Raw genomic sequence first — 25247 nt, 5'->3', positions numbered from 1 at the left:
CAGATGCATGAAATATGCTTCTAATCTCTTCTTCCAGGGCTCTCCACTTCTTCCTTGAAGCTGGCTCTGACATCACTGGACTTTAGATCGGATGACCAAAGTACTCTTTGCCCAGAGAGCCCTTCCCCCTTACCCACCCTGTAGAATTTAGACTTTTGAGCCTAAAGACACCAGAGACATTCCCCTTCTCAAACTTTTCTCAGCATCAGCATCACCTGGAGATCTTGTTAAAACACTGATGTGTGGCGGGGGTGGTCACCCCGAATGTTTCTGACTCAGTAGGTCTGGGGTGGGATGTAAGAATTCTGCATTTCTCAAAGCTCAGATGCTGCTGGTCTGGGCAGTGCAGTTTGAGAACCGCTCTCTAGACTAATTGGTGACCTCGTGGATGGAAAGCTAAGAGTTCTTTGCCTGCAGAAGCCAGATTCTTGTGGTAGTCCACATTCTGCTCAAGTAACCAGGTCCCCTTCACTTCACCCCACGAGCTTCTGCCCCGGGCCTTGTCCCTCCATGTGAGTCTGTGACCTGAAAGAGTGCATGTTAGGGGCACACAGTATTCATCTTTCATGGTATAGGCGATTTTGAAATGAAACACATTTTTTAGGTTTAATGAAAATTGACTCCCCTTTCCACCCTCTCAGCCTCTGCACTTAGATACCTTCATGAAAACAGAATCATCCATCGGGATCTGAAACCAGAAAACATTGTCCTGCAGCAAGGAGAACAAAGAGTGAGTGACCCTCCTGGAAAGTCCTGGGCAGTGCCTCAGGGGAGCTGCTCTGGTGGTGAAGGAACACACTTTGTATCTTTGTTTATATTTGCATTTCCTTGACTTTATATTTGTTTTGATTCTCTGGGAACACTTTGATTTGAAACAGAATTCAGCAAAAATTCCTGCTCGCAGATTGAGGCAAGTTTGAATGGATCACATTGTTAATTGCCCGAGTTGCAGGAATCTGATAAGGAAAATGTTTCTCCTCCCACTTCCACCCCAGCCTTTGGGACCAACACCTCTGGGAAGTAGACTTTTTGTTTCCCATGTGTTTGAGAGTGCAACTTTTGATGCTAAGCTGGAAACCAGCTCTAAGAGAGCTGAGAGAAGGCAGAGAGAGCTATGGCAGAGAGGAGGCATTTGGAGCTGGTACCTGCATATAGAGCCTGGTCCGGCCTGCAGCTTTCCCAGAGCTCCTGGGGACCCTCCTCAGGGGCCCTCCCGCTTGTGTGTGGCAGTAACCTCCCCATGGGGCTTGGCGCCCGTGCCCTTTCAGGGCCTTCTTTGCTTAGCTGGGGGTGGCAAGCAAGGACTCAGCTGAGTGGAATGTAGTAACCCAACTTGTGGGCCACTCAGTCTCTTCTGATAGAGACGTCAGCATTCTGGGCTTGGCCCATAACTATCACAGTGCTCACCTTTGCTCCAGTTCACACTTATTCTTGTAAGTGGTTCTAAAATTTGAGAACTGAAGGCATTTACTGAGAAGGTCTTTCACATCATAAAGCCCAGTGTAGCAGTCTTGAGGGCTGGTGCATAGTCTGTTCATTTTGACCTCCCCCTGGTGATTAGTTACAGAGCAAGGAAAACATGTGCCTTTTTTCAGCATTTTTACAGTTATGTCTTCTCTTGCCCTACATCTACCATGTTGGAGGCAGTCTCCTGTGTAAATATTTGGTGGTTATTAGGGACTCAGAACCTAATACCACCTGGGAATTCAGAAATATCCTCTGCTCTGTCACCAGTATTCTCATAACCCTCAGATTTCTCCTTTTTCTTTCTCTCTTTTTTTTTTTTTTTTCCAGTTAATACACAAAATTATTGACCTAGGATATGCCAAGGAACTGGATCAGGGCAGTCTCTGTACTTCCTTTGTGGGGACCCTGCAATACCTGGTAAGAAATGGGATTTACATGTTTGCTTATCAGCTTTTCTCTGCTGACTGGACTTGTGCGGCTCCTCTCTGTCCTGCTTTTAAGCGTCTAAGTCTTGCCAGCTCTTCAGATGTTCTCAGATGTATAGGAATTGTTGTATGACAGAGACGTAATCCGTTCAAGTCAGCACTTTTTCCCAACAGAGGCCCAGTGTAAGGATATGGGCATCTTCTCTGACATTCTCTTTGCTAGTGCGTGCCCTTGAACACATCCCATAACATCTTGGACTTCGGTATTTTATCTGAAAATAGTTTAAACTAGATACGTGCTGGTCTGTAGAAGCCACAGTTTCCATGAGGTGTCTCAGGCCACCAAGAAGGAGCTGAGCTCTGAGCTCCCACTCTTTCTTTACATTATTTGGTCTATTTTGGGGTTCTGTTTGAGTCACTCATTCAATTCAGGAAACTGCTGATTGAGTGTAGTCTATGTTTGCGTGCCAGGCACTGTGCTAGGAGCTGGCGATGTGATGGGAAAGAAGACAAGCATTTCCCTGGTCTTTAAAAGAAGCCTAGAGTTTAGTGAGAAAGCAGGCATTACCCCCAAACTTACACAAATAACTAAGAAATTAAAATTGTCGTTAAGTGTTACAAAGAGAAAGTGTAGGGTGTTATAAGAATACATATTAGGAGGACCTTATCTTGTCTGGGACCTGAAGGATGAGTAGAAGAAAGGGGCTGGAGGTAGGGGAAAGGAGAGGAAATTGAGGCAAAGGATGTAGTCCATTGGAGGACTAAAAGACACTGAAGGGTTTTAAGTTGGAGAAGGATCAGGTTTACGCTTTGAAAAGACCACTCTTGATACAGAGTGGAGAATGAATTGCATTGAATAAGAGTAAAGAGTGGGCGAATGGTAGGTAAGGAGGCTCTGATCGGCAGCTCAGAGCTGGTGGTAGCAGGGGGGAAATAGAAAACTAGTCAAGAAATGCCTAGCAAGAGACCCAGTAAGACCTGGTAATAGATTGCTTGTGGATGGTAACAACCAATAAAATTTTGATTGAATAAAGGGTTCTGCAGTTGTAATAAACAAACAAAAGGTTGAAAGCCACCGGGCTAAATGAGCTTAAGCATTTTATCAAGTTCTTGAAAAAGAAGAAGAAATTCTTTGAAGTCTCTTTGAGTGCATTTATACTCCCTTGGGCTGCATTGATTTATAATGGGCTCCACTGACTTATGACCTGCTCTGTGGAGTAGAGTTTTCAGAGTGATGACTCATGCGGAGCTGTGATTTAGGCCCTTGTGTCCCTATCATGTAATTATGTAGGTCCTGCTGAGCATCCTCTGGAATCCTCATGGGCTCAGCAGAGGTTAAGTCGGGGCACCCCATGCTCTGACCAGGAGGCTCAGTCAAATCCTTCACCTTCAGGAACTAAAACTTCTGTCCATAACAAGATCCAGAGCTTGATCTGATCATCCCCCCACTTTTTCCTCTTGGTTTGCACTCCTTGGCCCCTGCAGAAGTGTGACACATCTAACCAGATTGCGCACAGTCCTGTCTCCACGCCTTTGCTTGTGATGGTCCTTTCTAGAACGTCTCCTCGCAGACACTCATGTGAGGAGCCTTTTTCAGAACCAAGTTCCATGCCCACCTAGTTACTCCAGCTGTCTCTGCTTGGGCAGCAGTCATGCATCTGGCTTTTTTCCTACCTGATTGTAAACATCCTGTCCCATTGTACGACCACATGTCCTAAATATATGTATTATGCATTTGGTGTATACAGCCTGGTATCATTTTCCTTGTTGTATGTAACTTCCCACCTGGACACTGCCCTCAAGAGGTACATAATGTACTCTGGTCTACCTAAAAATACCTCTAGGGACCCTGTGTCAGCATCGGGAGTGAATGAGGTAGAGAAAAATTCTAGATACCACTGGCTACACAGGTGGTCACCCCCTCACCCTTAAGTGGACATGCCGGTACCCTCTGGATGGAGTTGGCAGGTGTGGAGACACAATTAGAAGGGCTGGTTGCCCCCTCCTGTGGTGGCTCCTCGGAAAAGGAAGCAGCTCAGGTGTTTCCCCACCTCATGTTCTTCTACAGGCCCCGGAACTCCTCGAGCAGCAGAAGTACACAGTGACTGTGGACTACTGGAGCTTCGGCACCTTGGCTTTTGAGTGCATCACAGGCTTCCGACCTTTCCTCCCTAACTGGCAGCCCGTGCAGTGGTGAGTGAGGGACCGGGGCCTGTGGGTGGGGCCAGGAGTGCCACCTGAAGGGAGGAGGGTGTCCGTCTACCTTAGACGTGTCCTTCACCTGTTTCCATCTCATGGGACACTCCAGCCTGGGCCCGAGACTTCAGTGATCTGTCTCCCAAAGAGGAAGTCCTGTGAGGGCTCAGCATGTGGGCAGTCCAGGCTCCAAAAACCTAGAAAAGTAGAACAATTGTTAAGTATGATACTGTATAAAGGGTGTTTGCCCTGTGTTTAGTAGCAACATGCCAGTACATTTATAGACTGTTGCATACATGTGTGCACTTTCACTGAGGATGCTGTGGATTAGTAGACAAATAAAGGAGATGTACACATGACAAAGGAGAAGTATTTACATGGAAATGTATTGTCTGCAAATTTTATTATGCTTAAATATTTATTTATTTATTCATTCATTCATTTATTATTTTTGAGAGAGAGAGTGACTGGGAGGGGCAGAGAGAGAGGGAGAGAGAGAATCCCAAGCAGGCTCCATGCTGTCACTGCAGAGCCCGACACGGAGCTCGAATGCACAAACAATGAGATCATGACTTGAGCTGAAACCAAGACTCAGACACTTAACCAACTGAGCCACCCAGGCGCCCCTAAATTTTTGTTTTAAAAGCATTAGGGGCGCCTGGGTGGCTCAGTCGGTTGAGCGTCTGATTTCGGCTCAGGTCATGATCTCAAAGTCTGTGAGTTCGAGCCCCATATCGGGCTCTGTGCTGACAGCTCAGAGCCTGGAGCCTGCTTCTGATTCTGTGTCTCCCTCTCTCTCTGCCCCTTCCCTGCTCATGCTCTGTCTCTCTCTCTCTCAAAAATAAATAAAAACATTAAGAAAAAAAATTAAAAAAAAAAAAGCATAAGAAAGTGCCTTAAAATGTAAAGCAATGTGTACACAAATAAGTTACCAAAAAAAAAAATTTATTAATAAAAAAACCAAAGGACATACTTAAGTTTTAAAAGAATTACTCTGTATCTTAACCTTTTTTATTACAAAAATAAGTGTTCATTGTATATGTGAAGGTTAATCATTATCAAAATACATAGCTTAAAAATTAACATGCCCCTAAATCAGGTTTCATTCAGAGTGTTCCTTGGGAGGCCACACCCTGATGTGAATGATGCTACTGTTGTTTCAAATTTTGTTTTTATTTCCAGTTTTTGTGTGTCTTTTTGGAGCAGTAATAAGTTCACATGGTTCAAGCTTCCAAAGGTATAAAAAGAGTATGCACTGAAAAGTCATCTCTTACTGGCCTCCCAGCCACCTGGCTTCCTTTCTGACAGGCATCTGATACCACTGGTTGTCAGTATGCTTCCAAGGGTGTTCCATACGGGTATGAATTGGCCTGTTTATCTGTTGGCTCGTTTATGTTTCACCCCTTTCCTACATCAGTTGATGGCACAGTAGGAACTATCCTGCATGTGCTCTCAGAGCATTTTTACACCATGAAAATTAGCTTCACAAAATCCAGAAACAACCACTATGAACATTTTTGTGCATCTCCGGGTTCCTCAGTGTATGTGTTATACTTCAAAAAAAAAAAAAAAAAAAAAAAACACAAATAAATTATTGTACATACTCTCATATAACCTACTTTTCAGTCTTACTATTGAAAATGCTTTATGTTTTTCCGTTATTTGTAATAATTTCTGTTTGGTATTCAAATGAGTGGCTATACTGGAATTTATTTAACTTATCCACTGTTATTGGAAGCATGGGTAGTTTATAATTTTTACTTCTTAAAATAAAACCAAGAATAACGTCCTTATAAGGAAATCCTTGTATATCCATGATTATTTCCCTAGGATAATTCCTAGGAGTGGAATTTACTGATCAAAGATTATACACATTTTAGAGGTTTTTGATATGTATTGAGCATTTGCTCAACAGAAAGGTTGTATAAATAATGTTTTTACCAGGAACATACAAAGCTGCCCTTTTCACCACACTATTGTTAACACTGGCTACTATCATTTTTCTGAATGCTTTTCTAGAAGTAGTGAAAACATTAAGTTTTTAAAAGGATAGGTATTTACATCATGAATTATTTATTTCTAAGATATATCCTTGGAAATCAATTCTAGAAGAGTGGTTTTATGTGTTGGCAATCCAGTTCAGTCAGCACGTATAAGCCAAACACTGAAAATTTCAGCAGAGGTGAAAGAGGCCAGGTCCCTGCTCTTCAAGAGTCTGGTGAAGTGGCAAAGTACGCCCTCCTGTGGTGATTTATTTTAAAACAAGCAATAATTGGGGCGCCTGGGTGGCTCAGTCAAGCGTCCAACTTCAGCTCAGGTCATGATCTCACAGTTTGTGGGTTCGAGCCCCACGTTGGGTTCTGTGCTGACAGCTCGGAGCCTGGAGCCTGCTTCAGATTCTGTATCTCCCTCTCTCTGCCCTGCCCTGCCATGCTCTGTCTCTCTCTCAAAAATAAAAATAAACATGAAAAAAAAGTTTTTTAGAAAATAAAAAAATAAAACAAGCAATACTTGACCTGCACACGTTCTGGAATATTGAGTAATTAGCTCATTAATTTATAGTCATACCATATACTGTATATCTACACATCAATAGTGTTTTTAACCAAGAAATTGTTGCATTTCTTCAGTTCCAATGTTGAGCTTTTCCATTATTTTTAATAAGATGAGTTAAAATCCATTAGAACCAGAAGAACAAGTACTATTTGAAAATGTATCCCTGATGTCTTGGCGTCTTTATTGTAAGTCTGTTGTCTGCAGAATCAGCTTCTTAGAACTCCCCTCCCCGGTGCTGGGAGACCAGCTGATGCTTTCAAGTAGGCTACTTGGATGCCCAGTCAGGAGCTGTTCAGTGGACAAGTTAGTGAAAAGTGGCTGTCTCACCTGCTTTGTAATGCCTTAGAGAATTTTTAAAAATTTCACTCTCTCCTCTCAGATGGCAGATGGATAGTAATTTCCGGACAGATGTGATTTGAGCTTTATAATTCTATTACAATCCTACTTTGAAATACATTACAGGACCTAAGCAATAAGCATTTTATTTACTACAGCTTTTATTTTTACAATTTCCCATGGACAGACTAAGTATTCCATTAGAGGATCACCTGTGTCATTTGTATGTGACGACAGTCTTGGTACACCTGCCTTACAGTAATCACTGTTCCAGCCAGAGCTGTGAACCACCAGCCTCTGCCACATGCCAGTTCCAGCTAGGCCAACTTACCCCTTGCCAACGAAAAGTGTTCAGGACTAAGACATTTTTATCTGAATTTCCCAGGTGTTTTTGGAAAGGAAAGACTTGGACATTCATACAGTTTAGAAAGAACAGCAGACTTTGGATTTGAGTCCCTAGTTCTACCACTCTTTAGTTGTGTGGCCTTGGGCAAGTCACCTGATCTGTATTTCCTTACCACTGAATGGGGAACTAAAAACAGTGTCTACCACCTGGGGTTATCATGGCAAAGAAGTATGTGTTCAGTGTCCAAGTACTTGGTTATCTATGAAGCATTATTCAAATTTAAGTTATCTTCCTCATCACCAAAAAGATTTGAAACTAGTTGGGTTTAAATTTTTTTTTCCCTTCAAATACTATTTCAGATGCATCAATAAGTGCTCTAAATTGGGAAATGTAACAGTTCATTCACCATTAGAGATCATATCTAGCCATGTGCATTTAGAGGGAAGTACACTGTGCACGCATGTATTGTGCGTTATTTCCTGTAAATGTGATCTGCACGCAGTGATCCTGGTTTGGAAGTTCTAATTTTATCCTCTTTCAAAACATAAATGTTGGATTAGATAAGATGAAAAGTAGAGAAAATGATAAGGATAAGTGAAGGATGAGATAAGGAGTCAGTAGTACTGGCTGTGGAACTCTCGGCACAGGATGGTTGATGACTCTACTTCAGGCAGTACAGACTATTGCGCTCGGAAGGAAGCCATCCTAGCAGGAAGCAAATGCACTGTTACCCAAAGATAGAATCACGACCTGGGGGTATCCTGTACAGTTGTAAAGCGGTATGTTACCAAAGTACAATGTCTCCTGCCTGCTAAGTGACTTAAGGGCTGTATTGCAGGCATTCCAAAGTCCGGCAGAAGAGTGAGATGGACATTGTTGTCAGTGAAGACTTGAATGGAGCGGTGAAGTTTTCTAACTCCTTACCCTATCCCAATAATCTGAACAGGTAAGGCCCAGTGGCACTTCTCCTCTATGCAGTTTTCTTCCTTTTTCAGAAATAGATGTCTGCGGTGACATCTGATAACTTTTAAATAGATTATCAAGGTATCCTGTGACTAGGAATTTGACATAATCGTCTCAGTCATCAACTTAGAATGGATTCCCACCCCTCACCCCATCTAGAAATCATCTCTTTTCTAAATTCACACAGCAATTTATCTGTACCTCTTACCACCCTTAGTAGTTTCTACCTTGTACTACATTTGGTTTTGCATAGCGTTTGTCTCCTAGTCAACTATAAGCCTTTTCAGGGTAGAGGATTTCTACTTTACTTCCCTTTGCACTCCTGTGTAGCCTCATACTGTGTCATAGTCAACAAATAAACCTTTGTAGTTTGAACAGCATTGCAGTCTTGTCTTAGAGCCAAAATAATAGCAGCAATACCAGCGTTGAGTAATAGTACAAAAGCAAGTGGCAAGGCAGTCACAAACAACTGAGTAGCATGGAAAATAATCACCATAAGTATTTAGAGGATGGGGAGAGAGGTACTGTGTGGATTAGAGCTGTATGGAATGACTTTGGATGAGCTAGAACTTTCTGGAAGGATCTGGAAAGATGTGCAGGACATGGATGGATGGATGAAGAGGAAGGAAATTCAAGGGGAAGGAGTGAGGGGAGCAAAGGCATGTTTCAGGAGGCAGTGAGTAGGGAGTTGGCCTCTGTGGAGGCTGAGAGTGCCTCCATGAGGTAGGTCTGTGCCCAGGAAGGGGCATGAACTGTGTTGTGGGAACCATGAGTGCTTTTGCAGGTAGGGGTGGATTAACAAAATAAATCTGGCAGTATGGGGTCTAGATTGTGTGGGGGCATTGCCTAGAGGTGGGACATGCCTGTAAAGTGTATTTAAAGAGCTTCACAGATCATTCTCATGCAGCCAGGTGGAAGTTCAGTCTGTTGAGAAATCCTGAATTTCAGGGGGTGTTGTAGCAGATCAGAGAGGGGATAAGCACCTGAATCATTAGTTTGGCTTTCCGTCAGATTAATTCATCTTCAGTCATCACATGTTGGTTGCCATGGGTGTGAGTATGGTGAATGTATGTGGGGTGTGCATGGTAAGGCCACCTGAGGATGGTGTTGGAGCTGTCCCCTCCTACGCTGTGCTCTTCTTCTCAGCGTCCTGGCACAGCGACTTGAGAAGTGGCTGCAGCTGATGCTGATGTGGCACCCACGACAGAGGGGCACCGATCCCGTGTATGGTCCCAATGGCTGTTTCAAGGCCCTGGATGACATCTTAAACCTAAAGGTGAGTGTGGAGCCAGGTTAGCCTCAAGGCAGTAGGTCCCCAGTGGGCTGTGGCAGGGCTGGGGAAAAAAGAAGAGCTCCTTCAAAAGCAAGTCATGGGCCATCTGAGCTGTGGAAAGGGAGGCCCCTGTGAGAGCATCTGCCCCCATGCTGGTTGACATCGGTTGTAAGGTCACACTGTGAACAAACAGCAGCATTAAAGACCAGAATGTGTGAACTCTGGGCACCGAGACTCCCTTCCTTCCGACTAGCCCCTTTCTTCGTGTGGCTGGGAAATGTTGGGAGGAGCAGACGATCCAGGCAAGTAGGTGGGCCTCTCTGTAAAGATGGGTTTTTGTTTCCAATAACATCTGGGTTGTGTTGCAGCTGGTTCATATCTTGAACATGGTCACAGGCATCATTCACACGTATCCAGTGACAGAGGATGAGAGTCTGCAGAGCTTAAAGGCCAGAATCCAGAATGACACAGGGATCCCCGAGGAGGACCAGGAGCTGCTGCAAGAAGCTGGTCTGGCATTGATCCCTGACAAGCCGGCTACTCAGTGTATTTCAGAGGGCAAGGTGAAGCCCTGTTCCCTAAGGATGCCCTGCTTTTCCTGGCTTTGCTTCCAGGGGAACTAACTGCGCATTCAGATTTCAGCTCTACTTTGTCACATAATGCAGATAACTGCCTGGTTTTTTAGTTGGAATGTGAGATCCTCTGCATGGTCTAATAGGAGACATGAATCCCTGCACACTTGACTTGGTACTTTCAGACCACTCAGAGCGCCTTTCTGTGGGCTCTGTTGCCAAAGCAGTGCTTCATTCCTCCGAGTCAACCAAAACTGTTGTGTATAGAACAGTGCTGATGACCACAGCAATGCAAGACGTGGTCCCTGCCCCCAAAGAACTGATAACGTGTGAGAAACAACCATGGGATAGGGCGGAGAGACCGAACATTTAAATTGCACAGTAAAGACAATAGAGAATAAGACCGTAATAAGTTGTGATTGAGGGGCACGTTTGGATAATAAACGTAAAAGGGGGCTCCTTGGGTGGCTCAGTCAGGTTAGAGTCTGACTCTTAGTTTCAGCTCAGTTTAGGATCTCATGGTTTGTGGTTTTGAGCCCTGCTTTGGGCTCTGTGCTGACAGCATGGAGCCTGCTTGGGATTCTCTCTATGTCCCTCTATCTCTTCCCCTCCCCTCCCTCAAAAATAAATAACAAAATAAACATTAAAAAAAAAAGTGTAAAAGGACCAGGAAAGGGAGGTGTAGGCTGGAGTCATTAAGAAAGGCTTTATGGGTGGGGCTCCTGGGTGGCTCAGTCAGTTAAGCGGCCGACTTCAGCTCAGGTCACGATTTCACGGTCCGTGAGTTCGAGCCCCGAGTCGGGCTCTGGGCTGATGGCTCAGAGCCTGGAGCCTGCTTCCAATTCTGTGTCTCCCTCTCTCTCTGCCCCTCCCCCGTTCATGCTCTGTCTCTCTCTGTCTCAAAAATAAATAAACGTTAAAAAAAAATTAAAAAAAAAAAAAAGAAAGGCTTTATGGGTGCTTAGTACTTGCTGGCTGAAGATGATGCCATTGGGAAATAGTGGGGAACGCCCTGAAATCTCTGTTATTACTTGGAAAAGGAAGGGGTGGCATCCACAAGATCTCATCTTCCTCTTATCCTTTTGCAGCTGAATGAGGGCCGCACATTGGACATGGATCTCGTCTTTCTCTTTGACAACAGTAAAATCACGTATGAGACTCAGATCTCGCCACGGCCCCAACCTGAAAGTGTCAGCTGTATCCGTAAGAAGATCATTGTTTTTGTTTTTGTTTTTATTTTTTAATCACTTATGGGGTGCCTGGGTGGCTCAGTCGGTTAAGTGCCAGACTTTGGCTCAGGTCATGATCTCACAGTTCATGGGTTCAAACTCCACATTGGTCTCCGTGCTGACAGCTTGGAGCCTGGAGCCTGTTTCAGATTCTGTGTCTCCCTCTCTCTCTGCTCCTCCCCCACTCGCTTTCGATCTCTCTCAAAAATAAACATTAAAAAAAATCTTTTTTTAAATAATCACTTACAATGCTTGGAACAGGGTAGGAGGGACAGACATGGACTAGCGGAGGGCTCCACACCAAGGAGATGGGCTTATCCAGTCCCTGGGGCAACCTTCTTTACTTGGGACTTAGGAGTAGCCCAGCCAAAAAAGAGTAAAGGAAGTCTTCAATTTCAACCTCACAAATAGAATTCTAAACCTAGGACAGAGAATACTGCCTGTACGCCTCTGAACTTGATCGAATCAGATGGCCATTTTATTTATTTTTGAAGTTTTATTTATATTTTGTACATGATAGAAAAAAATCAAAAGGTACAAAAGAATATACAGTAACAAGCCAGCCTCTCTTCCCAATTTCCCAGTTTCTTCCAGGGAAACCACTCCTGTCAAGTTCTTGGGTATACCTTCCAGGGGTATTCTATGCATTATAAAGTGTATAGGTATTTTTCCCCCCAACATATGGTAACATACAACATGTACTGTTCTGCACCTGCCTTTTTCACTTAATAATATATTTTAGAAAATTTTTCCCCTGCTGGTGCATATGGAGCTGCCTATTTTTAATACTTGTGTAATATTCCATTGTATGGGTGGTAGATGGACATTTTAATGCATCTGCCATTCCTGCTATCACACACACACACACACACACACACACACACAGAATAAGCAGATCTAGGGTCAAGAGTCTTAGCTCCAGACTTACTGCTTGTTTAATAATGTTCCAGTACTACTGGGTGAAGCTGAATCCGTAGAAAACTTCATATGACTTTAAATATTGCAAACATAAAGGTTTCTGTTGAAAGCATAAGAGCCTGTGTACATGTAATTGACTCCATGTGGTTCACAAAGTGTTTCTTCAAATAAGTAGGTATTTACTGACTGGTACATGCTTGTGCTATTAATGGGATACAAAAAATGTATGTGACAGTAACCAGGCTTAACACCCAAAAAGGTTATGTGATAGCATAGTAGTTTAGTTATATAACTGAAAAATGTAAACGTGCCAGTGATGTCACAAGGCATGACGTGGTTAATCGCAGGGCAGTTTTTCTCTGACGGTTACATATGTCTCTGTTCCAGTTCAAGAGCCCAAGAGGAACCTCTCCTTCTTCCAGCTGAGGAAAGTGTGGGGCCAGGTTTGGCACAGCATCCAGACCCTGAAGGAGGACTGTAACCGGCTACAGCAGGGACAGCGAGCTGCCATGTATTATGCCAGGCGGTTTGGGACTTACTTTAAAATCGCGTGGTGGCTTTTTCCACAGGGAGGTGGCGGAGGCAGGGGCCCAGAAGCAACTGCTAGGACAGACAAGAGGGAGACGCTAGTTTGGACAGGCAGGAAGTGGTCAGGTGGGCAGGATTGAGGGAGGCCCTTTTAGACTTTATGAGGTGAGTGAGGTCAGCACATGGAGCTGTAAACTGAGAGGTGGGCTGGCTGAACTAGGGGCAGATTTTGGAATGTGGAAAAGCTCATTGCAGTCTGGGTCAGCAAAGCTCCCCTGATTGTCATGCTGGGGTCTGCCTGACTCTTTCCCCTGGGATATGACTAACTGGGTTATTGGCCCTTTGTGTGGTACTTTGCCTTATTCCAGTGCTGGCTGAGGGCTAGGAAATTGTATGATTATAAGTGGCTACTTTTGATACAATAATAATAATTATAGTAGGGATCTGCCTTGGCATTTGAGGTGGTTTTGCTGTTGTACAGGAAATGGTATTTGGATCCCAAAGATGCCTGAAGGCTGTTTTTTGTGGTCCCTGCAGGATGAATCTCCTCCGGAATAATAGCTGCCTCTCCAAGATGAAGAATTCTATGGCTTCCATGTCTCAGCAGCTCAAAGCCAAGTTGGATTTCTTTAAAACCAGCATCCAGATTGACCTGGAGAAGTACAGTGAGCAGACAGAGTTTGGGATCAGTGAGTGTACTCTCTGTAATGAGTTTGGAAAAACCATTGCTGTCTTTTTCCCCCCCTCTTCCTAAGGTTTCTTTTGCCTCTTATAATTTAGTTGCTTGTGTCTATTTTGGTTTTGTGGTGTTTTCATTTTGTTTTTCTTTTTTTTTTTCCTACATTTTTTTTTCCAGCATCAGATAAACTGCTGCTGGCCTGGAGGGAAATGGAACAGGCTGTGGAGCTCTGTGGGCGGGTAGGAGACTTGTTTTAGATTCCTATCCTTACTGAGGGGGGTGAGGCTTCGTACAACCTTTTCTCACTCTCTCCTCGAACACCAAATCCATCTTGTACGTCCAAAATCAGGAGGTCCTCGCCATGCTCTCTGACCCTAACTGGGACTTGATGGGAAGAGGCCAGGCTGGTAGCCAGTAAAGGGGAGGCCCATGGTGGCAGATGCAGGAGCTGTGCAGACCTGGTGTGCATTTGAACAAGGCGCAAAATGTGAAGTGTCCTTACGGGAAGCCCAGGCCTCTTCCTATCAGAAAGGGCCTCAGATGAATGATCAACACTCCATCAGGCTGGGGGGTTTGCCTAGTTTTGTTGGGACACTAAATCCATAGGAAAGAAAAAGTCTAAGCATAAAGTTTTAGGACAGCATAAATCAAACACCACTGAAAAACGTTAATTGTGAGGCAAGGGAAGGAAGTATGGCTTAGTGATCCTCACACAAATTGAAGACCAAAGCCTCCAAGACCTTTTCTGGGCTTTTTACTATATCTATATCTATATTATTATCTATACTAGTATTAACTATACTATTTACTGTATCTATATTTAGATGTCTTCTCTGACCAGAGAGACAGTGAGTGCTCCAGCCCATCCTGGCACTCACATCCAGAATCTCCGATAGAGAGGAGCCCAGGCCTCCCAATGTGGGATGGCATTGGGGTAGACAAATTAAGGGAAGAGAAAGGAATATGCATTGGGCTCTTCTCTATGCCAGGTACCGTGCCAGATACTTTACATACTGTATCTTATCTCACCCTTAAAATGGCCCCATTAGAAGCCTATTTTATAGCAGAGGAAACTGAAGCTCAGGAGTTAGGTGCTTTCCCCATGGGTCACACAGCTAGAAAGTGGTAGACCCGAGATCCAAACCCAGGCCTTCTGACTCCAGAGTCTCTGTCCCTTCTAGCCAGTCACCTGAGAGTCTTCGGTGAGTTTGGAAGGTGTTTCCCACCCCCCCCCCCCCAATCTTGCATCTCAGAACACCCTTATTACATCAGTTGACATTAGCACAGCTTTTTCATCAGGAGAATGAAGTGAAGCACCTGGTGGAGCGGATGATGGCACTGCAGACTGACATTGTGGACCTGCAGAGGAGCCCCATGGGGCGGAAGCAGGGGGGAACGCTGGACGACCTGTGAGTACCAACCCGGTGTCCGGCCATACCCACAGATGCCCCAGCCAAACTTCCATACATGTGTTGAGATCATCTAAGGGTTCAAGTGTGGTTATCACAGAAGCTCTGTGAGACCATTCTATAGAGTGTGATCCATTGGCAAAGCATCTTGGCATGTTCCAGATGAGTTGCAGAGATGAGCAAAGGGCCAGTCACCATCACTGTCAGCCTTCATTTCCATATCTAGCAAGTGTTGAGAAGAATTGTCCGACCTCACGGAGTTGTGAAGATCAATTCAGATGATTCAGATAGAGCAGGAGTTCATCATCTTTAAAGTCTGTAATGCGGGAGCTTTAACCTTGGCACCAGACGTCACTGTTCATGCAGCCCACCCTGATCCAGATGTGGCTCAAAGAGCAGAAAGTAGAACAGAGAAGGAAACCAGCAGGTCTTAAGATTTTGAACCTGGGAACTGTTCATTTGAGTCTCTATCAGGAATCTGGCCTTGGCTCTGAGAGGTGATAAGGTGCCCAGGCAAAGCAGTCCTATCTGAAGGAAAGCCAGATGAGAGGGAGCAGGCGAGCTGCCTCAAACTCTTGGGAGCTCCCACTTGGGCTCAGAACTGTCCTCCAGTGCCTTTACCAGGATTCTCAGGACCAGAATCTCGAACATCAGAAATCTGATGATTCGTTTAAAAAGAAAGAAGAAATCTGATGATTCGTATTCTGTATTTTCTCGAGTTATTTAACCCATTATTCTCCTTTAGTTTTCAAATGAGAGTCACCTCTGAAATGTCAGGTAGTTTCATTGTGTTGAGGTGGAAGAGGGATAGAAGTTTGTGTCTACCCTTGGGCTTGAGTTCTCACAGGGAGCCCGTGTTCTCCAGGCTTAGGTCCAGTGATGGCACTGGAATCACCATTGCAGAAGCCACGTGGACAGGAAATTCCAAGGGACAGAGTAGAACCTCCCTTTCTTAAGATTCTTTCTCATTAGGGATGCCTGGGTGGCTTAGTTGGTTAAGCATGTGACTCTTGGTTTCGGCTCAGGTCACCATCTCGCAGTTTGTGAGTTTGAGCCCCAAGTCGGGCTCTGCACTGACAGCATGGAGCCTGCTTATGAGTCTCTCTCTCCCTGTCTCTCTACCCCTCCCTTGCTTGCTCTCTCTGTCTCTCTCTCTCAAAGTAAATACAAATAAACTTTAAAAAAAAGAGAAAAGAGATTCTCTTGGAGAGAAGGGTGAGGTTTGATAACAAGAGCCATCAGTTCCTCATCATAGGCATCACCTATAGTATCACCAGGAATAGTAATTTCCTCCAGTCAAGGCGTAGTGCTGGTCTTGCTTCTAAAAGTCAGTGATTCTACTGGCAGGAGTTGACTAACCAGTGTCCCACATGTGCTTATTTGACCTCACATCTTGACAGAGTTTCTCCTTTGTATATTTCAGAGAAGAGCAAGCGAGGGAGCTTTACAGGAGACTTCGGGAAAAACCCAGAGGTAAGTGGGCCATTCTGTCTGCCACATGTGCCTGGTTCTGTCATGTGTATGGCGTTGACACTCTGCCAGCCACTGGAGGAACTGTGGGGCTCTTTGCCTCTTTCCAGACCAACGAACTGATGGTGACAGTCTTGAAATGGTCCGGCTGCTTCTTCAGGCCATCCAAGGCTTTGAGAAGAAAGTGCGAGTGATTTATACGCAGCTCAGGTATCCGCCCCAACTTCCCTTCTCCAGGGTGGAATTCAGAGAAGCAGCAAGGACCCATGTGAGGCCATTTTCTCACTGCCCTCTGACTTGCTTACCCTGAAGGAGATTTATCCGCAGCTGTTGTTGGATTCATAATTACCAGGGATTATGTTTTCCTCCTTTCTCCAACCCAAATGCCACTGGAATTTGTCACATTTATTCTTTACAGTAAAACTGTGGTTTGCAAGCAGAAGGCTCTGGAACTGTTGCCCAAGGTGGAAGAGGTGGTGAGTTTAATGAACGAAGACGAGAAGACTGTTGTCCGGCTTCAGGAGAAGCGGCAGAAGGAGCTCTGGAATCTCCTGAAGATTGCTTGTGTGAGTGAGCCCCATGGCCGGGCTTTCAGCCCCCAGCCCGCCAGCCTCTTTTCCACCTCCGTGCTGCTGTCACCACCCTCCAAGAGAGACCGCAAAGCCACTGACAGACACTACTCAACTGCCATGGCTCAGTTTTCCTTCCTCTTCTCCATGACTTAGAGGGAGCAGGGAGGGGCCGAGTCAGGGCCGCACCAGGTGTGTTTCATTCTGCACGTGTGCATTTCCTGTGGCTGCTGTCACAAAGCGGCACTGCAGAGTTATTCCCTTATAGTCCTGGAGGCCAGAAGTCCAAAATCCAGGTGTCGGCAGGGCTGAGCTCCCGCTGCAAGCTCTAGGGGAGAATGCTTCTGTGCTTCTTCCAGCTTCTGGTGGCCCGGGGCAGTCCTTGGCTAGTCCTTGGCCGCATCACTCTATTGTCTGTCCCTGTCTTCACAAGGCCTTCTTCTCCGTGTCTGTCTTCTGGGTGTCTCAGATCAGTACACTTGCCATTGAATGTGGTTCCCACCTCAGTAGTCCAAGTTGATCTCCTCTCAGGATCCTTAACTTCATCTGTGCAGACCCTTTTTCCAAGAAGGTCACATTCACAGGTTGCTGGACTTAAGATATGGGCAGATCTTTTGAGGGACCTTCACGCACCACAGTGCATGTCTCCATGACCTGGTTGATCCTCATCTGAGCCTGTGCTGCTTAGTATTGTCAACCACACTTTCTGTGCCCACTGTCTTAATGTAGCTGAGATTCCACTGCATGCTGCTCAGGGAGAAAACAGGACACAAAAAAGAGCCCGGGACAGAGAAGGAGAAGAACCAGGTAAAAGCCATGGAAACCAGAGCTGATGGGAGAAAGACCCACACTATGCCAGCTGCAGCGAGGTTGACTATGATGAAAGAGTGATTTAGCCACTGGTGGTGGTTAAGAGCAAAGAGGAAAATGGGAAGATAGTTGCTTAAGGTGGAGGCAGGGTGCAAGGATGGTGTTTTTAAGATCATGGACTGGAGCGTATTTGTAGGTCAGGCAGGAGACAGTGCACTGGGAGAGTCACAGTATCAAAGAGGTGGGAGACAGTTGAGTGTCCAGGTCCTGAGAATAGCAGGGTGTCAGCTTCATGGGCATGCATGGAAGGATTGGCCTGGGGAAGGGATGAGTGACATTTCCTCCTGTAAGAAAGGAAGCAAATTTAAAAAGGAGAGATGACAAGGAGAGAAGCTTTAGGAAGGAGAGGGAAATTGAGGTATTTCCAGTGACAGCCTGATATGCCATCTGCATTCATGTGACGTTTACTGAGCGCTGACCACGTGCCCAGGAGCGAGATGAAAACTGGAGGTAAAGGGGGAAAGAAGCATGGCACCCGGCCCAGGAGCTCATAATCAGAGGGGCACACACAGGGAAGTGAATTCAAATGTGGGGCAGGAAGTGTTCAGCAGCAGCTGTGGTGCCATGAGCGTGAGCCATAGCATGAGTGTGAAGGAGCAACGTCAGCTTCAGACCTGGAGGTGAGGGAACCACAGGAAACATTCACAAGGAAGGGTTGTTTCAACTGAAGAATGAGGTGGACAGGTGGAGACGACATTCCAGAACGAAGACATTGCTCTATCAGAGGCACAGAGGCCTGAAAGAGTGTGTGTGTTCCGGGTGCTACACGCAGAGTGACGTAGTGTGGGGCAAAAGGGTATCGTTTGGAATGAAACTGGAGAGGCAGGCGAGGACGAGCTCATGCAGGCCACACGTGCTTTTGCAGGCATAGCAAACACTAAGGAATTTGTTTTTCTCTCTCATGTCGAAGGAAGTATGGGAATGGTATGATCACATTTGGGTTTCAGAGAAATCCTTCATGGCAGCTGGAGAATGGATTTGAGACTTTGGCAAACGTCACCACTGAGCGGGGGGCGCTGCTCTGGGGACTGAAGTTGCACAGCCCTTAGGGTGCACAGGACAGGACAGTGGAAGGACTGCTCTCCTGCAGGCCCAGGCTAAGTGGAGGAGGTGGATGTCTGGGTCTTTCCACGGGTGACCATCTGCAGAGCAAAATTGGGTGCTTGACTAATTGGTTGAAGCCAGACCTTGACGTTCAGCTGGAAGGAAGGATGCGGAACCAGGATGGGTCCCATAGCTCGTGTGGCTGAGCAGGATGAAGACCCATGGGCTGCAGCAAGGGCAGGAGCCGGGTCTGTAAAAAGACGTGAGGCCAACAGATGAGAGTTCAGCTGGAAACTTGAAGTGGGGCAAAGCACGAGGTGCTGGGAAGGTTGGCATAGGTCATCTGCGGGCTGCAGGTGTGAGGAGGTGCGAGCCCCTGAAGCAGGAGGCTTAACCTCTTGACTGAGGTGGGTAGCTGCAGCAGCCGGGGGGTCAGACATATTGGTTTTCTTGTTGGCTGTCCCACAGATGGTGCAATTCACAGAAGGCCACTTACAACCTTCTGGTATGTCTCAGGCTTCTACTTGAGACAGCAAAGATGTCTCCCTCTTAGTTTCCTTATGAGAGTTTCTGAAGCAATCAAACTAATGAACGAAGCTTACAAATGCAGGTACTCCAATCTCCCTATATTTACAATCTTCTATCAAAAAGTACACCTATAGGGATGCCTGGGTGGCTTAGTCAGTTAAGCATCCTACTTCAGCTGAGGTCATGGTCCCACAGTTCGTGAGTTCAAGCCCCTCGTCATGCTCTGTGCTGACAACTCAGAGCCTGCAGCCTGCTTCGGATTCTGTGTCTTCTTCTCTCTGCCCCTTGCGTTCTCTCTCTCTCTCTCTCTCTCTCTCTCTCTCTCTCTCTCTCTCAAAAGTAAATAAGCATTAAAATTTTTTTTAAAAAGCACACCTATAGATGCAGAAAGATTTTCTAAGCCTGAATGAAGACTGTGGCCATATGCAGGGATGTTGACTAAAAATTTGTAGGAATAGCTAGTGTATTGTGACCTATTGTTTCGTGAGAAAATACCATGGTGTGAATGCAAAATTGGAATCATCCCTTTGCTCCAAAATTCTGTTGACTCTCTTTTGGTTTTGTCCTTTAGAGCAAAGTTCGTGGTCCTGTGAGTGGAAGCCCAGATAGCATGAATGCTGCTCGCCTCAGTCATTCTGGTCAGCTAATGTCTCAGCCTTCCACTGCCCCTAACAGCTTGCCTGAGTCTGTCAAGAAAAGGTAGGTCACTGTAAGGTGCCAGTGATGGCCCGGTGCACTGGGAAGTCATGGGAATAGACATGCATGTTTATCACTGATAGATCATTTTATGTGTCTTGCAATTTTGTGCATGTATTGAGTTTGTGTTTGTTAATATCCAAGCAAATGTGATATTTTGCTCTCTAGTGCCTTGCAACTTGCTAAGTAGTTGCCTTGTCTAAGGATTGGATTACTAATTGCTTAATGAGGAGATTGAACGTGCTAGTCAGTCACATGCTAGTCAGTCACATGCTATTATATAGTCCCATCAGCCATCATCTGTCATTTAGAACCAGCCTGCCCGCAGGGAGTGCCCTGTTGGCCACGCCTCAGTCATCCCGCCTCCTCCCTCTCACCTCCCACCGCTCTGAGTTACCATATTAGGGTTTTCCACCCACTGCCTCTCCTCGCCCCCCACTTCTGCCTTGCTTTCCCCTCCTGTTGCCTGGGCCACTGCCACTAAGGTGGTGAACAGAGCATTTCAGCCTTTTCTGCGAGGCCTTTGGCCTCCCTGCTTCCCATCCAGTCCTGCCTCCAAGCCCTCCCTAGTCAAATTAGTCTTCACAGAATACCACTCGATCAAGTTATTTTTTGGCCAGTAACTAGTAGTGGCTTCCCACTCCCCCGGAGGATTCAACCTGAGCCTTTTTAGACATTTACAGCCACCTCAGCCACTGTCTAGGCTGATCCCCAGTTCCCATACAGACTCCTTGCCCTGGCCCAATGGTTCTCAAAGTCTGATCCAGACCAGCAGCATCAGCAGCATCTGGGCACTTGTTAGAAATGCAGTTGCTGAATCAGCTGCTCAGGGGCAGGGCAGAGCAGTCAGCCTTTCAGAAGCCTTGGCTGGTTTCTGATGCACTCTGAAGTTCCAGAACTTCTGTGGGCTGGTCCTGGGAGGTCCTTCCACCTACAGGACACATCTGCTTCCCTCTCCTCCAATGCCCTGACCACTCACACAGCTCTCTCTTCTTGGACCGCCTTTGGGTGTTTTTGTTTCTAGTTCAGTCCCATGCAGTTTCTTCAACATCCTCTATGTGTCGGGTCTCAGGCACTGGCAATGGTTAAAATTGTCTGTGTGGGCAAATCTATAGACCAAAAAATAGATTAATGATTGCCTAGGGCAGGTGAGGGGGAGGGTGGGAAGTGACTGGTAATGGGCACAAGGTTTCTTTTTGCATGATGAAAATGTTCTAAAATTAGATTATGGTCAAGATTGTATAATTCTGTAAATACACTAAAACTATCGAATTACACACTTTAAGTGGGTAAACTTTATGGTATCTAAATTATAGATAGATCAATAAAGCTATTTTAAAAATCCTGTTCTGGGGCTCCTGGGTGGCTCAGTCAGTTAAGTGTCTGACTTTTGGCTCTCACAGTTCGTGGGTTTGAGCCCAGCATCAGGTTCTCTGCTCTCAACAGATCCTCTGTCCCCATCTCTCTCTCTGTCCCTCCTCCACTCATTCTCTTTCTCTCTCGAACAAACTTTAAAAACAAAACAAAATAGGGGCGCCTGGGTGGCTCAGTCGGTTAAGCGTCCGACTTCAGCTCAGGTCACGATCTCGCGGTCTGTGAGTTCGAGCCCCGCGTCGGGCTCTGGGCTGATGGCTCAGAGCCTGGAGCCTGCTTCCGATTCTGTGTCTCCCTCTCTCTCTGCCCCTCCCCCGTTCATGCTGTGTCTCTCTCTGTCTCAAAAATAAACGTTAAAAAAAAAATTAAAAAAATAAAAAATAAAAAAAATAAAAATCCTGTTCCTGTGCTTGGGGAATTCATAGCCTATACGTTGTGGTACTTAATTGTACGTGACCTTAGATTGTTAATTCTTTCCCCAACCTACTGTGAGCTTGAGGATAGTAACCAGGTCCTGTGCCTCTTACATTGCCCTTTGGAGCTGGCCCTAAGCCTTCAACCTAGTTGGTAGCTACGTGGAAGAGGCTGAGCAAAAATGTGGCCTGTGTTCCTTCCATCAGAGTGTCATGCTTTGTAAGGTGAGTGGATTTCCAAGGCACTGTCTTCCTGGATTTGGCATTTTCCCTCCAATGATATCCTGGAAGCCCTGGGAAAGTCGTCCTGGGAGCACAGGCTGTCCATCCATGTCCTAGAGCTGAGGCTAAAATAGGACAGCGGCTTATTATACCTTTCCCTTTCTCCCCATGGCCGTTCACGACAGGTACATTTCTTATCCTGGAAAAAGAGAAAGCAGTTTAAATGAAATCAGTTCCCAGAACTTGCTTTTTCACAGATCTCAAGGAACTATGGAAATGGTGAAATTACGTGGTCTGTATATTTTTTTTCTATTTCAAAAACTGGAAAACAGGTGATTTGTGAGGTATCTTTAGATTTTGGCAGTTTAGAGAGAATTAAATTCAATTATCTGAAGTAAAGAGATCTGCTTGCTCTTTCACATTGTGAATGGTAACACTTATGGCTGAGCGTGGGCTTCTGAAAAGTGCTTAACTAGATGAAGGAGATTACTGGTCAGTGACACGGTGCTTTACGACACTCAGCATCAAAATAATTGTAACTTCATTTTTAAAATCTTGTCAAAATCCCTGTAGCATTATCTCTGAAAATTCACATTGACCATTTTCTAATAATCTGATCATTTTCCTTAGTGAAGAACTGGTGGCTGAAGCACACACGCTCTGCACCCAGCTAGAAAATGTGATGCAAGATACCATCAAAGAGCAGGACCAGAGTTTAAGGGTAATGGCCTGTGTGAATCCGACATATTCCGTGTCCTTTCTCCCACAGCAAGCCAGAAAAAGAAAATGCAAAGGCAATCCAGCGTTTCCTCCATCTCAGTATATGCTTATGCTTTTCTAGTACAGACTTCTTCTTATTCAGAGTAATGCTAACAATTATTGAATGGATACGAGTACACTATGTGCATTATCTCATTTAATCCTTGTAACGCTTAATTTTGATAAGGGAGGTAGCATCATTCTGAGAAGGTCTTTCTCTCCCTGTGGTTTTTGTAGCACTGCTGAGCATCTGTGTGCATGGAGGTCTGGGGCTAAAACAAGGACCTGTCACAGCCCCGCCTCTCAGGGACTCAGAGCTTAGCAGTAGGTAGTACTACTTATAGGGAAACTAACCTGATGAAAAACTGGTCAAGATACAGGTACATTTATGGCAAAGGTTCAGAGATGCTAAGCCATTCCTCAGATTTTAAAAGGCCCTTTCCTGCCAATACGGTGACCTGCTAGCCTCCCCCTAACTTTTCAGTTTCCAGAAGAATCAGAGAGGATACCACTACTAATTGTAATCACTTCTTATTTATTCAACTGTCCGTCTCTGGTTTAGGGCTTTTGCTATCTTTTATTTCTGCCCATCCTCCTTCTGACAGCGTGTATTTTGATCATTTCACTGCTTATTTGCACTCCTACCAGAGAAATAGGAAGTCTTATCAGGCCATTTCATCTGGTAGGGTTGGAAACTGGTAGCTGAGGTTAGCTCTTGGTACCACCTACCCACAGTCAGAAGTGCTATGAGCCACAGGTGGTACTAAAACTGCCTGTCTAGTTTCCATAGTCCTGGAATCTGAGGGGGTTTAAGCTAGGCCAAAGGAAAGTTCCCTTACGGTTGTGAAAATGTAGCTTTAGCTCGAGAGTACCCTGCAATAACAAGACTGTTACTAATGAGAGGATTTAAATTTCCTTCTAAATTGTGCTGGTCGCCTCCTGAGGAAGACAAACAATCCGAGGTGTATTGGTGGCCACTGTATTTTTAACATGCCTGTTGACTTTCAGTCTCTAGACTGGAGCTGGTTACAGACGGAAGAAGAAGAGCAGAATGGCCTGGAACAGGCCTCTTGACTGTGTGGGTGGCCTTGACCACCTGATGGGACTGCCTGCCCCGAGGCCCTCCCATGGTGGCCCCCGCTGTCATGATGTCCCAGCAGTCTTCGGCACCCAGGCAAAGATCTTCTCACTTCCCCAGGAGTTGTGACATTCACCGTGGGCCAGGGCTGGCGTCCTCTGCAGGTGCCGCCAGCAACTTGTCTGCACACTGGAAGTCCTGCGTCTTGGAGGCTCAGCAAACACTGATGCCAAGCATGAGCATTTAGGGAGACCAAGCCACTGCAGCTGCTTCCTCTGGTCTGGAAAAAGTTCTCAAAGTACTTTGCCCCACAGATCACTGGACAAATGTCTAACATGACTCTTTCAGGACAAACTGTGGAGGACGCTTGGTGTCAGCCTGCCCTCTCCTGACCCCTCCTGATCTCCAGAGGTCCTGATCCGCCTGTCCTCACAGCTAATGTTTCATCTGGATTTGGAACTAAACAGACTTTTAAATTGTAGACTTGGCATGGCCCCATCCTTTCTCTTCCTCTTTTCATTTCACTGCTGCTAAAATTTCCCTTTTACCCACTACTTTGGTGGTCGTGCCCCCATTGGCAAGGTCGTAGGTGAATGCCAGCTCTCCCCATCTGTAGCCCTTTCAGCCACAGAGTGACCTGCCAGCACCAGGTCAGAGAGCAGCTTCCTTCCTTCGGGTCCCGGAGACTACCTGCGAATGAGCTCTTGTGCAGAAGAACAGAAGAAAAAAAGGGTTTCTGTCAACCACAAGTCTGCTGACCCCTGTGCCCACACCTGTCCCTGCTCAGACACATCTATGTGCAGTGGTGCTGGGATGGGGGAGCGCCTGTTTCTCATATCATCTAGCAGTATTATTAAATTGACTTATTTAAAAAATAGTTTCTATATTTTGCAACATGACTCAAGCATTTATACTGGGTTCCACAACCTGTTTTTGGCAATATTTATGGTCAGGACTTAGGAACTCAAAAACCAGCTTAATGGAAAATGTTATAAAATTGAATAGTGCCTGGATCTGATGTTGTCTTAGCACAGCACTGCTTCTTTGACACTTCACAAAAGTTCTTTATGTTAAAAGCAGGAAAACAAAATGAGTTTAGATGATCACAAATAGGTGAGTTTGGTCAGAAAAGAAAGTTGGAATAGGAGGATTTTACAAACTGGCTTCCATGGAAACAGTACAAAGGGTTTCAGGGCCAAGTACATTTAGGAAATGCTTCATGCTTTAATTGCCTCTTGGAGATTCCCATTGTACACTGGCATAGTAAAATTTCTGAGAGTCCTACAATAATAAACTGGCTTAACTGTGTAAATCTACTGTTTGCCAA

The 25247-nt window shown here is 45.5% G+C and overlaps 1 protein-coding gene across 9 annotated transcripts in view; it reads left to right on the top strand.

Moving 5' to 3' along the window:
* The window catches only part of IKBKB (inhibitor of nuclear factor kappa B kinase subunit beta), a 74066-nt gene extending 49269 nt beyond the window's left edge, over nucleotides 1-24797 (top strand). For 2 of the 9 annotated variants that reach the window (XM_042934735.1, XM_042934742.1), the window contains exons 6-23: nucleotides 38-100; nucleotides 642-730; nucleotides 1795-1884; nucleotides 3961-4085; nucleotides 8165-8272; nucleotides 9436-9565; nucleotides 9931-10125; nucleotides 11223-11337; nucleotides 12669-12792; nucleotides 13347-13498; nucleotides 13666-13727; nucleotides 14776-14897; nucleotides 16321-16370; nucleotides 16478-16577; nucleotides 16786-16933; nucleotides 19950-20077; nucleotides 22714-22804; nucleotides 23851-24797. In XM_042934735.1, coding sequence (XP_042790669.1) covers nucleotides 38-100; nucleotides 642-730; nucleotides 1795-1884; nucleotides 3961-4085; nucleotides 8165-8272; nucleotides 9436-9565; nucleotides 9931-10125; nucleotides 11223-11337; nucleotides 12669-12792; nucleotides 13347-13498; nucleotides 13666-13727; nucleotides 14776-14897; nucleotides 16321-16370; nucleotides 16478-16577; nucleotides 16786-16933; nucleotides 19950-20077; nucleotides 22714-22804; nucleotides 23851-23916 — 1958 coding nt within the window. In that variant the 3' untranslated portion in view covers nucleotides 23917-24797. The remainder of the gene's footprint in view (nucleotides 1-37; nucleotides 101-641; nucleotides 731-1794; nucleotides 1885-3960; nucleotides 4086-8164; nucleotides 8273-9435; nucleotides 9566-9930; nucleotides 10126-11222; nucleotides 11338-12668; nucleotides 12793-13346; nucleotides 13499-13665; nucleotides 13728-14775; nucleotides 14898-16320; nucleotides 16371-16477; nucleotides 16578-16785; nucleotides 16934-19949; nucleotides 20078-22713; nucleotides 22805-23850) is intronic. The other 7 variants (XM_042934737.1, XM_042934743.1, XM_042934739.1 and 4 more) reach the window with 6 other exon arrangements.
* The last annotated feature ends 450 nt before the right edge of the window (nucleotides 24798-25247 follow it).

Source organism: Panthera leo, chromosome B1 (genome assembly GCF_018350215.1).
Source record: "Panthera leo isolate Ple1 chromosome B1, P.leo_Ple1_pat1.1, whole genome shotgun sequence".
Lineage (NCBI taxonomy): Eukaryota > Metazoa > Chordata > Mammalia > Carnivora > Felidae > Panthera > Panthera leo.
Note: the sequence above shows the minus strand (reverse complement) of the source record. Positions and strands in the feature narration are given on the sequence as shown.